Source organism: Pristiophorus japonicus, chromosome 7, assembly GCF_044704955.1.
Source record: "Pristiophorus japonicus isolate sPriJap1 chromosome 7, sPriJap1.hap1, whole genome shotgun sequence".
Lineage (NCBI taxonomy): Eukaryota > Metazoa > Chordata > Chondrichthyes > Pristiophoridae > Pristiophorus > Pristiophorus japonicus.
The window spans coordinates 209,541,285-209,555,800 of NC_091983.1; the positions used below are offsets into that span (position 1 = coordinate 209,541,285).

General features: G+C 43.6%; 1 protein-coding gene across 2 annotated transcripts in view; it reads right to left on the reverse strand.

Annotated features, from left to right (window-relative positions):
- Window positions 1-14,516, reverse strand: part of tmem87b (transmembrane protein 87B) — a 95,646-nt gene that overhangs the window by 53,343 nt on the left and 27,787 nt on the right. Inside the window, exons 6-8 of one of the 2 annotated variants that reach the window (XM_070885749.1) lie at window positions 6,666-6,734; window positions 6,420-6,461; window positions 5,769-5,868 (exon numbers count right to left, since the gene is read on the reverse strand). In XM_070885749.1, coding sequence (XP_070741850.1) covers window positions 5,769-5,868; window positions 6,420-6,461; window positions 6,666-6,734 — 211 coding nt within the window. The remainder of the gene's footprint in view (window positions 1-5,768; window positions 5,869-6,419; window positions 6,462-6,665; window positions 6,735-14,516) is intronic. The other variant, XM_070885750.1, reaches the window with a different exon arrangement.

Consider the following 14,516-nt stretch of genomic DNA (forward strand, 5'->3'; position numbering starts at 1 on the left):
TCGCAATGAAGGCCAACATTCCATTTGTCTTCCTGATTACCTGCTGCACCTGCAAACTAACTTTTTGGGATTCATGCACAAGGACCCCCAGGTCCCTCTGCACCGCAGCATGTTGCAATTTCTCCCCATTCAAACAATATTCCCTTTTACTGTTTTTTTTCCCCCCCAAGGTGGATGACCTCACATTTTCCAACATTGTATTCCATCTGCCAAACCTTAGCCCATTCGCTTAACCTATCTAAATCTCATTGCAGCCTCTCTGTGTCCTCTACACAACCCGCTTTCCCACAAATCTTTGTGTCATCTGCAAATTTTGTTACACTACACTCTGTCCCCTCTTCCAGGTCATCTATGTATATTGTAAACAGTTGTGGTCCCAGCACCGATCCCTGTGGCACACCACTAACCGATTTCCAACCCGAAAAGGACCCATTTATCCCGACTCTCTGCTTTCTGTTAACCAGCCAATTCTCGATCCATGCTAATGCATTTCCTCTGACTCCGCGTACCTTTATCTTCTGCAGTAACCTTTTGTGTGGCACCTTATCGAAAGCCTTTTGGAAATCTAAATACACCACATCCATCGGTACACCTCTATCCACCATGCTCGTTATATCCTCAAAGAATTCCAGTAAATTAGTTAAACATGATTTCCCCTTCATGAATCCATGTTGCGTCTGCTTGATTGCACTATTCCTATCTAGATGTCCTGCTATTTCTTCCTTAATGATAGCTTCAAGCATTTTTCCCACTACAGATGTTAAACTAACCGGCCTATAGTTACCTGCCTTTTGTCTGCCCCCCTTTTTTTTTAAACAGAGGCGTTACATTAGCTGCTTTCCAATCCGCTGGTACCTCCCCAGAGTCCAGAGAATTTTGGTCGATTATAACGAATGCATCTGCTATAACTTCCGCCATCTCTTAATACCCTGGGATGCATTTCATCAGGACCAGGGGACTTGTCTACCTTGAGTCCCATTAGCCTGTCCAGCACTACCCCCCTAGTGATAGTGATTGTCTCAAGGTCCTCCCTTCCCACATTCCCGTGACCAGCAATTTTTGGCATGGTTTTTGTGTCTTCCACTGTGAAGACTGAAGCAAAATAATTGTTTAAGGTCTCGGCCATTTCCACATTTCCCATTATTAAATCCCCCTTCTCATCTTCTAAGGGACCAACATTTACTTTAGTCACTCTTTTCCGTTTTATATATCGGTAAAAGCTATTACTATCTGTTTTTATGCTTTGCGCAAGTTTACTTTCGTAATCTATCTTTCCTTTCTTTATTGCTTTCTTAGTAATTCTTTGCTGTCTTTTAAAATTTTCCCAATCTTCTAGTTTCCCACTAACCTTGGCCACCTTATACGCATTGGTTTTTAATTTGATATTCTCCTTTATTTCCTTGGTTATCCACGGCTGGTTATCCCTTCTCTTACTGCCCTTCTTTTTCACTGGAATATATTTTTGTTGAGCACTATGAAAGAGCTCCTTAAAAGTCCTCTACTGTTCCTCAATTGTGCCACCATTTAGTCTGTGTTTCCAGTCTACTTTAGCCAACTCTGCCCTCATCCCACTGTTTAAGCATAGTACACTCGTTTGAGACACTACTTCCTCACCCTCAATCTGTATTATAAATTCAACCATACTGTGATCACTCATTCCAAGAGGATCTTTTACTAGGAGATTATTTATTATTCCTGTCTCATTACACAGGACCAGATCTAAGATAGCTAGCTCCCTTGTAGGTTCTGTAACATACTGTTCTGAGAAACAATCCCGTATGCATTCTATGAATTCCTCCTCAAGGCTACCCCATGCGATTTGATTTGACCAATCGATATGTAGGTTAAAATCCCCCATGATTACTGCCGTTCCTTTTTCACATGCCTCCATTATTCCCTTGATTATTGTCCACCCCAGTTATTATTTGGGGGCCTATAAACTACACCCACCAGTGACTTTTTCCCCTTACTATCTTTAATCACCACCCACAATGATTCAACATTTTGTTCATTAAAGCCAATATCATCTCTCACAACTGCCCTGATATCATCCTTTATTAACAGAACTACCCCACCTCCCTTCCCCTCGTCTATCTTTCCGAATTGTAAGATACCCCTGTATGTTTAATTTCCAGTCTTGGCCACCCTGCAACCACATTTCTGTAATGGCCACCAAATCATACACATTTGTAATGATTTGTGCCGTCAACTCATTTACTTTATTTCGAATGCTGCGTGCATTTAGGTAGAGTGTTTTAATACTCGTTTTTAAACCATGATTTTTAGTTTTGACCCCTCCTGCAGCCCCTTTATATTCATACATATTGTCCCTTCCTATCACCTTGTGGTTTTCACTTACCCCAGTGCTACTCTGCTCTGTTGCCTGCTGCCTTTTGCATTCTTTCTTGGGGTCCTGTTCATCTGAGCTCTCACCCACTCTAACTAGCTCAGAGCCCTCTCCTGGGTTCCGAATACTCCTCGCATTGAGGCACCGAGCTTTCATGCTTGCCTTTTTATTACACTTTGACACTTTGCAAGTTTACAAGTGATCTTAAAGTCTTTGTGATCTTCAAGAGTGATATTAAGTAGTAAAGTTTGATACCAAAAATATTTTATTACAGTGACATTAGCTTTTCAATAAAATATTTTTTCATTAAAACTGTTTCATGTTCCATTAACACAACACAACACAACACAACGTAGGAACAACTGCAAAGAATAAACAATGCGCAACAGTAGTCCTCAGGCATCAGTCGTTGAAGCATTCACGGATGAGCTGCTGGCGCAAGGCTCGAGCAATCGTTAAAGAAGCACGATGGACGGCCCTCCTCCGACCTCGTGCTCCGGCATCAGGCACTTGCATGCTTTCCTGATCGTCGTCATCATCCACATTCTGCTGTTCCGTAATACTATCATCATGCACTGGACTCTCACGTAGGTATTCTGGTTCCACTACCAGCTCCTGCTGCCTCATGATGGCTAAGTTATGGAGCATGCAGCATACAACAGTGAAATGACCGACAATCTGAGGAGAGTATAGCAAGTGTCCTCCGGAATGGTCCAGGCATCGGAATCGCTGTTTCAATGTGCCAATGGTCCTCTCAATGATGCTGCGCATTGCAATGTGCGCCATGTTGTATTGACTGTCAGCTTCTGTCCGTGTCACACGTAGGGGCGTCATGAGCCAGGTGGTCAGGCCGTACCCTTTGTCTCCCAGTAGCCAGCTCTGCTCTTCTGGCTGCTGCTCAAACATGTCAGATATCATTCTGTCGCGTAGGATGAATGCATCGTGGGTGCTGCCAGGTTATCTCGCATCGACTGACATGATGCGCTGCTTGTCGTCACACATTGATAGAGTGGAAATCTTTCCTATTTCGGTACTGCTCAGAATCCTCCACAGGTGCTCACAAGGCTATGTGGGTACAATCAATGCAGCCCTGTACCTTTGGGAAGCCAGCAATCCTGAAGAAGCCCACAGCCCTCTCATGGATCGCTTGTGCGGTCATTGGGAAACTGATGGTCATTCCTTCGCGCATACAGTGCAGCCGTGACCTGGTAAATGCAGGCATGTATTGCATGTTGAGAGATGGCACACACATCTCCAGTTGTAGCCTGAAATGATCCCGAGGCATAGAAAGAAAGTGCACAGACAAGGCAGTTGGCGTTCTGCTTCTGAGCTGCAAATCTGCTCTCAGCATATCACAGATCTCAGCGACAACTTCTCTGCGGAAACGCAGCCTTTTGACACAATCAGCCTCGCTCATGTCCAGGTACGAGCGCCTGGCTCGATATTGTCGACGTGGGTTAGGTCTCCTGCCCATCAACCTGCGGGCTATGACGTTCCTGGTGCGGTGAGCTCGAATCAATTCTCTCCTATGCAGTGAATTGATGGCGAACCATTGCATAATACGTGGTGTTGAGAATACAGCACCCATTCTGCAAATTTAAGTTTAAAAGTGTCTATCTGTCTGCCTCTCCCTGTCCTTGGCTTAAGGGCCTCAGTCCCCTTCGCAGCTCGAAGGCTGCTTGCTGTTTCCTCGGCTGCCGTCCAGCCACTGACGCCGCCCCTATCGCGTGGCCGAATGGCCCCAGTCCCCTTCGCAGCTCGAAAGCTGCTTGATGTTTCTTCGGCTGCCGTCCAGCCACTGATGGAAGGAAGGCCTGCCTGAAGCACCAAAGCTCGAAGGCTGCTGATGCTTCACACAGGTAGGAACATGGAATATTTAATCTTTGCTTTCTTTATAAATTTTTATTCAGGTTGGATCTTTATTTGTATAAGTATGACTGCTGAATGATTGTAGAATGTAATTACTTCCCTTCACCCCCCCACCTCCCCCTCGTTCCCTACGCCTAATTTGTAACCTACGCCTGATTTGTAAAGTGTAGGCAAGGTTTTTCTGAGCGTACAAAAATCTTCACTTACTCCATTCTAAGTTAGTTTGAAGTAAGTTTTCACTGCGTAAACTTTGAAAACAGGCGTAAGTGGCCAGACAGGCGCCCTTTTGAAAAAAAAATTCTGTTCCAAAGTGAAATTGTTCTAACTGACTAGAACTGGAGCAAACTAAAAGCTGAGAATTGCAATTTCTAAGATACTCCATTCTAAACCAGTTGCTCCAAAAAAAAAACAGGAGCAACTCAGACCAAAACTTGGCCCCATAGAGGCAGATAAAAGATAGGCAGAAATAAGAGAACAGGAAGAAAAAAATGGAACAGAATAGTACAAGAAGAAAAAGTTAAGTACCAGGAAATAAATAGTGGACCAAAATTTGTCGTCAAAATAACGGCGAGACTAATGGCTTTAGCTGTTATTTATGCGCAACTTCAGGCATGGTTACACTCCAAAAGTTACTAAGTTGCGCTGCTCCATGTTACTTTTGTTGTCTGGCTCCCCATTGAAGTGCATTATTTGTGTGGAAGATATGAACCAATCTTTCTCTCTCCCTCTCTCTCTATTTCTCTTTCTGTACCCGATATGACATTGAATTCACCCACTCAAATTTACACTTCCTTCGGTCCTTGTGCAGTTAATTTCACAATCCTTCAATCTGATTGGTTAAGGAGGTACTCAGTTGCATGTCCTGTTCACTCAGGTTCCAGATGCCCCATTTCCCTTATTGTACTGTTATCAGCTTGCATCTTCAGTAACTTGCCACGCAAAAAAAAATTTAAAAACCTAAACATGCATGGTCAAGTCTAACTAACGGCAGATGCCATTAAATGCCCTGGTGCTGCAAATTAATTATATGGTTAATGGTATTAATGTATCTGAAATATTTAAACGTCAGTAAATTTAGTTCTAAACAAAAAAGATCAGCTGGCAAAACATAAAATGTAAATCTTTACATTAATTTTGGTTGGTGAATCAGTAACAAGAGGGCATAAAGTTATCAAAAGAAGTTTTTTTTTAATCAGAGGGTTTTTAGGACACAAAATGCCCAATCAGAAACAGTGGCAGAAGCAGAATCTATAATGGCTTTTAATATAAAAGAGCAAACATTATTTTTAATAAAAATAAACATTTAAAAAGGACATGGGGAAAGGACAGTGGAACTGAACTAAGTGGATAGTTTTTCCACAGAGCCAATACAGGTGCAATGGGCTAAATGTGCTGCAAAACTTATTTTGTATTATATTATTTTATTCATATAATGTATTATTATAGGCAAAATGAAGTTGATATAAATATATGGAGATACATTTTTAAAATGAAAGCTACTTCATTCATTCATTTTTTTAAAAATAAAACATTTGCATAGATTGAAATTCACCTGTTAAATTCCAGTTGCTCTCAATTCTTTCATTGAGAGATTTGATTGAGACAATGAATAGATATGGACCATCTCTCCAGGTCTGCGCTATGACATCATACTAAGAACAAAAAAAACTATTACTTATCAACCAGTAAAAAGAGTTCATCTGTAAACATTTACATATATAATCCTAAATCTGTTCAGCTGCCTGGGAGCTCAGCAGAGAAAAGCCAGATCAATCTGTGGTCTGTGCCAATTTCGCTGATCTTTGACAGGTCAGTGATCCTTGGTTAGCTGTGGGAAAATCCACAGGTCCTGCTTCAGATTGCTATCCAACGACCTCTGGTGGAAATGTACAAGTGGATGTTTGGTGAAGACAAGTCAAGACTCACTGACAAGTCTTCACACTTGTATATTCACCATTTGGAAAAGTTAGTGAAGGATAACCTGTGCCCTATGAACAGTACCTTATAGCAAGGGGTCAACATTTTCAAGCGTTGAGAGAAGAAAATTGGTGAGATAAAACAAAAGTCCTGTACATTTTGTTTGACACTGCTAGCAAAAGTAGAGTGTAAAGTTTGTTCATATGAACTATTTGCATTAGTAGCATCAAGTTTGTATAAAATTGAAGTGACTTTAATACGGTAATATCCACAAGTAACGTTGTACCTTTTTAGCTGTGATGTCTCTTTTCCACAAAGAATGAAGAATCTAAAAAAAAAATTATTTTTTTCTAAATTGCATCTAGATGCCTTGTTAATTATTTTGAATCAGTCACCATTGCATATTTGTAAAGGTGAAGCTTATATATAATGGTACAGATATAGTGTTAAAAAATGGAAAATAAATTCTTAACTTGCATTAAAATCAGGAGGCACGTCCAATTAAAACGCTGTGAAATAATACATGCAATACCTTGTCACCTTCGGACACATGAAGACTGTCGGTGGTCTTGACATCAGAGTTATCTTTTGCCTCTACATTCTTGAAACAATATAAAAAAGTTAGACATGGGTTTACCCACATCGATTATAGCTCCTGAACAAGAGATACATAAATTAGCATCTAGTTGTATTCACTTTTTAAGACTGCAACAGCATCAAAATCAAAAATATAACAGTCACAAGTGTCTTATTTTTCTTCCACAACATGATTATACTGGAGAACATGCTTGGAAGGACATAAAAAAATAATCCAATGAGGGACAATAACTCCCTTAAAGTCTTCGGGCTAGACGTTATATTAGTGTTCAGATCGCCCAAAAGTGGGCGATATTTCCAGTGTTAGCATTTATATTGGGTTTTGTGATCGCCGGAATATCACCCATTTTCAAACCCATTAGTTTCCACTTTATAATTTGAGCCGCCGTAGCGATGTGAAATGGGCGTTAGCAGTTTTTTCAGTTGTGCATGGCCGGCGTCCATAGCAACGGTCTTTTCCCACGTTTCAGGAGGTCAGGGGTCATTTGCACATGCGCAGAACAGAGAGACAGAGAGCGAGCGAGAGAGTAGAGTGTGGTTGTGGTTGGAAAGCTGGTTTTGAGGAATAGTGATTAATTGATTTTTGGCCAAACATGATTGCAAAAAAATTAAAACTAAATAATGGAGCACAGAGGAGGTGCTGGATGATGTCGTAGAGACTAAGGAGGTAGGTGAAGGCAGTGATCTGGGTGAGGTGGGAGAGGAGATGGGCAGAAGGCGTGCAAAGCATTTTTCTGAGGAGGCCAATGCTGCCCTCGTCCACGAGGTAGAAACTCGTTGGGCCCAATTGACCCAGGGTGGTCGTGGGAAACCACTCCCCAGGGTTTATCAGCGAATATGGGCGGAGATTGCCGAAGTGGTCTCGTCAGTGACATGAGGTCCGTGAGCCGGACCAGTGCCACAAGCGCTGGAACGACCTTGTTGGTTCCGGAAGAGTAAATATTACATTTATATTTGTAAGTGCACTAAGCTTAAATAAAGGTATGAGGGAAGAATTGGATAAAGTGGACTGGGAAAATAGATTAAATTGTAGGATGGTTGATGAATAGTGGTGTACATTTAAGGAGATATTTCACAACTCTCAAGAAAAATATATTCCAGTGAGGAGGAAAGGGTGTAAGAGAAAAGATAGCCATCCGTGGCTAACTAAAGAAATAAAGGGCGGTATCCAATTAAAAACAAGGGCATATAAAGTGGCCAAAACTAGTGGGAGGACAGAAGACTGGGAAGCTTTTAAAAACCAGCAAAGAATGACTAAAAAAATGATTAAGAAAGGGGAAGATAGACTATGAAAGTAAACTAGCACAAAATATAAAAACAGATAGCAAGAGTTTCTATCGGTATATAAAAAAGGAAAAAAGTGGCTAAATTAAATGTTGGTCCCTTAGAGGATGAGACCGGGGAATTAGTAACGGGGAACATGGAGATGGCAGAAACTCTGAACAAATATTTTGTAGAAGTCTTTACGATGGAGGACACTAACAATATTCCAACAGTGGATAGTCAAGGGGCTATGGGGGTTGGGGGGCAGAGAGGAACTTAACACAATCACTAATCAGTAAGATAATGGGACTAAAGGCAGATAAATCCCCTGGATCTGATTGCTTGCATCCGAAGAGAAGTAGCGGCAGGGATTGTGAATGCATTGGTTGTAATTTACCAAAATTCCCTGGATTCTGGGGAGGTCCCAGCAGATTGGAAAACTGCAAATGTGACGCCCCTATTTAAAAAAAGGAGGCAGACAAAAAGCAGAAAACTATAGGCCAGTTAGCCTAACATGTGTGGTTGCGAAAATGTTGGAGTTCATTATTAGAAGCAGTAACAGGACATTTGGAAAAACAAAATTCGGTCAGGCAGAGTCAGCATGGATTTATGAAGGGGAAGTCATGTTTGACAAATTTGCTGGAGTTCTTGGAGGATGTAACGAGCAGGGTGGATAAAGGGCACCCAGTGGATGTGGTGTATTTGGACTTTCAGAAGGCATTTGACAAGGTGCCGCATAAAAGGTTACTGCACAAGATAAAAGTTCACGGGGTTGGGGGTAATATATTAGCATGGATAGAGGATTGGCTAACTAACAGAGAATTGGGATAAATGGTTCATTCTCTGGTTGGCAATCAGTAGCTAGTGGGGTGCCGCAGGGATCAGTGCTGGGGCCCCAACTATTTACAATCTATATTAATAACTTGGAAGAAGGGACCGAGTGTACTGTAGCCAAGTTTGCTGACGATAAAAAGATGGGAGGAAAAGTAATGTGTGAGAAAGACAAAAAATCTGCAAAAGGACAGATAGGTTAAGTGAGTGGACAAAAATTTGGCAAATGGAGTATAATATTGGAAAGTGAGGTCATGCACTTTGGCAGAAAAAAAATCAGAGAGCAACTTATTACCTAAATGGAGAAAGATTGCAAAGTGCTGCAGTACAGTGGGACCTGGGGGTACTTGTGCATGAAACACAAAAGGATAGTATGCAGGTACAGCAAGTGATCAGGAAGGCCAATGGCATCTTGGCCTTTATTGCAAAGGGGATGGAGTATAAAAGCAGGGAAGTCTTGCTACAGCTATACAAGGTATTGTGAGGCCACACCTGGAATGCTGCATGCAGGTTTGGTTTCCATATTTACGAAAGGATATACTTGCTTTAGAAGCAGTTCAGAGAAAGGTCACTCGGTTGATTCCAGGCATGAGGGGGTTGACTTATGAGGAAAGGTTGAGTAGATTGGGCATCTACTCATTGGAATTCAGAAGAATGAGAGGTGATCTTATCGAAACATATAGATTGAGGGGGCTTGACAAGGTGGATGCAGAGAGGATGTTTCCACTGATGAGGAAGACTAGAACTAGAGGGGCCGCCCATTGAAAACAGAGATGAGGAGGAATTTCTTCTGAGGGTTGTAATTCGCTGCCTCAGAGCTGTAGAAGCTGAGACATTGAATGAATTTAAGACAGAACTAGACAATTTCTTAAACGATAAGGGGATAAGGAGTTCTGGGGAGTGGGTGGGGAAGTGGAGCTGAGTCCATGATCAGATCAGCCATGATCTTATTGAACGATGGAGCAGGCTCGAGGGGCCATATGGCCTACTCCTGTTCCTATTTCTTATGTTCTTACATATATATTACAGATCTGATATATTGTAGTTAGACCGGCAATCATTTAATTCAAACCTCGATCTTAAACAAGTTATTTGCAGATGGTAGATTTAACCATGCATGCGATCTGTATGATGTGTACGGTGGACGACCATGTGTGTTGTGTTACGTATTATTATTAATAATAAATCTGTCAGTAATCTGCTATCTGTTGGATCTGTGACAGTACCTAGCAATGATCTTATTCCATGCTGTTGTCACCTTTTGCAGAAGAAACTTTCGAATAGGGCCAAGCAGCGGTGCACGGGTGGCGGCCCAGCAGACCTTAGCACCCTCGCTGATCTGGTGGAGCGGGCGCCGGCATTTGTGGGTATCCACAATCGGTCGGCCACCCATGCTGTATCGGAACCTGTCCTCATGCCACGTGAGTAAAGTATAAACCATTGGGTAATGTAAAGTAAATTAATGCCACTCATATCTGTATAATATGATTGATGAGATGTATTTTATTGATGCAATGTTATGTTACGTGATGTTATGTAATTAATGATGGGATCATGAAAATCATTGTAATGCAGATTGTTTACTATCATGATGTCCATTAAATGTGATGGCTGTAATTATTTCTATAGCAGTAGTGTTGCTCTCGTGCATATGCCTGTGACCCTGGATTCCCATGTGACCCTAGCACTCCCTTCTCCTAATTACTTCATTTATGTTTTCTAGCTCAGCCAAGAGCACAGGCCTTGCAGGAACTGCAGGCGCCTATGGATCCGGCGGTGTTAATTGTTTCTCCGGGCGAGGAGCCCCGTATCTCGCCCATCTCGCTGCAGGTGCTCCACTCCACTGAGGACAGTGAAGAGATGGAGGAGAAGCTGCAGCAGTAGCATCCAGTGTTCCTGCGGCCACGTCCTCGCGGCCACGTCCTCCTTGACCGAGGAGGTAGCGGGGCCAAGCACTTTGCCGCAGGGCACCCAGAGTGATTCCATGCCGGCGCCGACCCCGCGGAGGTTGGTTCGGCGCAGTCGGACTGCTCCAAGTGTGGTAGATCTTAGTGTGGACATGGTAAACTTGTCCAGGAAGAGTGTCGAAATCGGTCAGGAGCTCCTCAGGCAATAGGAGGTTTATCTGGCCAGGTTCCCACTCTTCCGCAAACATCAATGAGAAGTTGACGCAGATAGCGGTGGCCCTGGAGATAGAAACATAGAAAATAGGTGAAGGAGTAGGCCGTTCGGCCCTTCAAGCCTGCACCACATTCAATAAGATCATGGCTGATCATTCCCTCAGTAACCCTTTCCTGCTTTCTCTCCATACCCCTTGATCCCCTTAGCCGTAAGGCCCATATCTAACTCCCTCTTGAATATATCCAATGAACAGGCATCAACATCTCTCTGGGGCAGGGAAATCCACAGGTTAACAACTCTCTAAGAGAAGAAGTTTCTCCTCATCTCAGTCCTAAATGGCCTACCCCTTATCCTAAGACTGTGACCCCTGGTTCTGGACTTTCCCAACATTGAGAACATTCGACCCGCTTCTAACCTGTCCCATCCCGTCAGAATCTTACATGTTTCTATGAGATCCCCTCTCATCCTTCTAAACTCCAATGTATAAAGGCCCAGTTGATCCAGTCTCTCCTCATATGTCAGTCCTGCCTTCCCGGGAATCAGTCTGGTGAACCTTCGCTGCACTCACTCAATAGCCAGAACGTCCTTCCTCAGATTAGGAGACCAAAACTGAACACAATATTCCAGGTGAAGCCTCACCAAGGCCCTGTACAACTGCAGTAAGACCTCCCTGCCCCTATATACTCAAATCCCCTAGCTATGAAGGCCAACATACCATTTGCCTTCTTCACCGCCTGCTGTACCTGTATGCCAACTTTCAACTACTGATGAACCATGATACCCAGATCTCGTTGCACCTCCCTTTTCCTAATCTGCCGCCATTCAGATAATATTTTGTCTTCGCATTTTTGCCCCCAAAGTGGATAACTCACATTTGTCCACATTATACTGCATCTGCCACACATTTGCCCACTCACATAACCTGTCCAAGTCACCCTGCAGCCACCTAGCGTCCCCCTCACAGCTCACACCGCCACCCAGTTTAGTGTCATCTGCAAACTTGGAGATATTACACTCAATTCCTTCATCCAAATCATTGATGTACATTGTAAAGAGCTGGGGTCCCAGCACTGAGCCCTGCGGCACCCCACTAGTCACTGCCTGCCATTCTGAAAAGGACCCTTTATCCCGACTCTCTGCTTCCTATCTGCCAACCAGTTCTCTATCCAGGTCAGTATATTACCCCGAATACCATGTGCAAAATCAAAGCACACCAATCTCTTGTGTGGGACCAGGAACACTGGTGCCAGAGGCTTGTCAGTGATTCTGGAATCTAGCACTGCACTCCAAGGTGCCACAACCCCCTTGCCAAAGACAACATGTGAGCCAGGAGAAAGCTCTTGTTTCTGGCTCAGAAACATCCTCTCCATCATCAGCCCAAATAACGGATCTGCTGGCACCCCCACCACCCAAGCAGCGCTTGAGGTGCACTGGAGCAAAGTGGCTTGGAGTTGGTAGGGAAAGGGGAAGAGGTGGGGTACAGAAATGGGGGGAGCAGGGAGGATGGAGAAAAGGAAAGGAGGGGCGTGGCCGCAGGTAGGGATGGAGGGAGGGAAGGGAGGGAGAGAGTGGGGGGGGGGGGGGGTTTGGTTACTTGAAAAAAAATTATTGCCTGTTGGGTGGATGGGTTGGTTAAATTGTTTGTTGTTGTTTTTCAATGTTTCACTGTTGAGATGGTTTGGGGGATGGGGGGTTGCAAGTGTTTTTATTAAAATCCTTGCTGTATTTGTTATTTACGGAGATGTTAAAATGTTCAAAATTTGGGGTGGGGGAGGAGGGCACTTGTGTTGTTTTATGTTTCTGAATTTAAAATATTCTTTATTATTAAAACATTTTTATTCAACTTTACATTGTTGTGCATTGTCTTCAGATAGCTGTAACGTTAAACACTTGCAAGTCCATACCACCATGAAAGGCAAACATTAAACATAACGTAAATCAACTGTAACCGTCACCACTGTAATGCAAACCGTGCATTTATGAACTGTAGACATAACAGTCTTGCGGCTGCCTAACTACCAACATTATTTCAAGCAAAGCATTAATTTATAAGCTGCTAACGCAACAGTCTTGCAGCTGCATAGCCACCACGGGCCCTTTCCTGCGGTCGAGAGGGGTGTGGGGGCATGGTTTCAACGTCAGCCTGATTGTCTTCCCAGAGGTCATCGTCCACCTCCTCTTCCCTTCTCTCCCGAGGTGGACCGGCAGTCCCATCTGGCAATTCTTGTCCCCTCCTGATAGCCAAGTTATGCAACATACAGCACACCACAATGAATTGAGTGACCTGCTCAGCGTGGTTTTGTAATTCGCCTCCTGAGTGGTCCAGGTATCTGAAGCGCTGCTTAAGCACTCCAATTGTCTTTTCGACGATATTGCAAGTGACTATGATTATATCGCTTCTCGGCTTCTGTCTGGGGCTTACGCGGGGGGGGGTGGGGGGGGGGGGGATCAGCCAGCTGGTAAGGCCATATCCTTTGTCACCAAGTATCCAACCGTGTACTTTGGCCGACTCTTAAACAGATCAGATATAATGCTCTCGTGCAAGTTGCGCGATTCATGGATGCTGCCTGGAAATTTTGCATTTACTGCCATGATTATTTGCTTGTGGTCGACAATGAGTTGCACGTTCAGGGAGTGGAATCCCTATCGGTTCCGAAAAACCTCTGCATCCTGAAAAGGTGCTCGTATGGCGATGTGCATGCAGTCTATTGCTCCCTGCACCTTGGGGAAGTTTGCTATTCTCAGGAAACCTAAAGCCCTCTCACTCGGTGCCTCCCTGGTCATAGGGAAGCTTATAAAGTCCATCCTTCGAGCGTAAAGAGCTTCAGTCACTTGTCGAATGCAGCAATGTGTGGCATGCTGAGAGATGTCGCCAGCTGAGGCCTGAAAGGAGCCCGATGCATAGAAGGAAAGTGCCGGAGTAAACTTGACCTCAAAGGACAGTGTGGTCCTGATGGTGCTGTTAGGCTGCAGATCTCCCCTAATGAGCTGGCATATCACACTGATGGCCTCCTTTCGGAAGCGCCGTCACCTAAGGCATGTGTTCTCGGACAAGTTCAAGCAAGACCGCTTCTCCCTATAAGTACGTCAAGTGTAAGTTCTCCTCCTCCTCAGTCTGCCACCTCTGATTGGGCACATAATGCTCTTCAATATACCTTCTCCCATCTCTAGTCTACAGCATGTGAGTAGTTATCAATACTGGCTGAGAAATTACAGGCCCCACTACAATTACTATTATACGTATTCTTTAGAAATCATAAATTTTCCACCTAAAACTCAAAAGAAATTCAATTCGCCCACAATATGATAAGCTGTTTCTTCAGATTTTATGTTCACCTTAAAATAACTCTCAGATTAAATTAAAACTACCCTGAACTTGAAGCAGCCTTTTATATGAAAAGTCCTTCGATTTACAAAATGGATCCCATACCGCTGGGTTAAGATCAGGTGAGTGCAGCTTTTTTCAGCGTTTTTTTGGGTGAGCGATTTTTTCGGCGATATATGGGCGAGATGACGATCGTAATGCTCGACGGTATTCTGGGCGGTTTCTGGCCGTTCGTTTCCTTTAAAA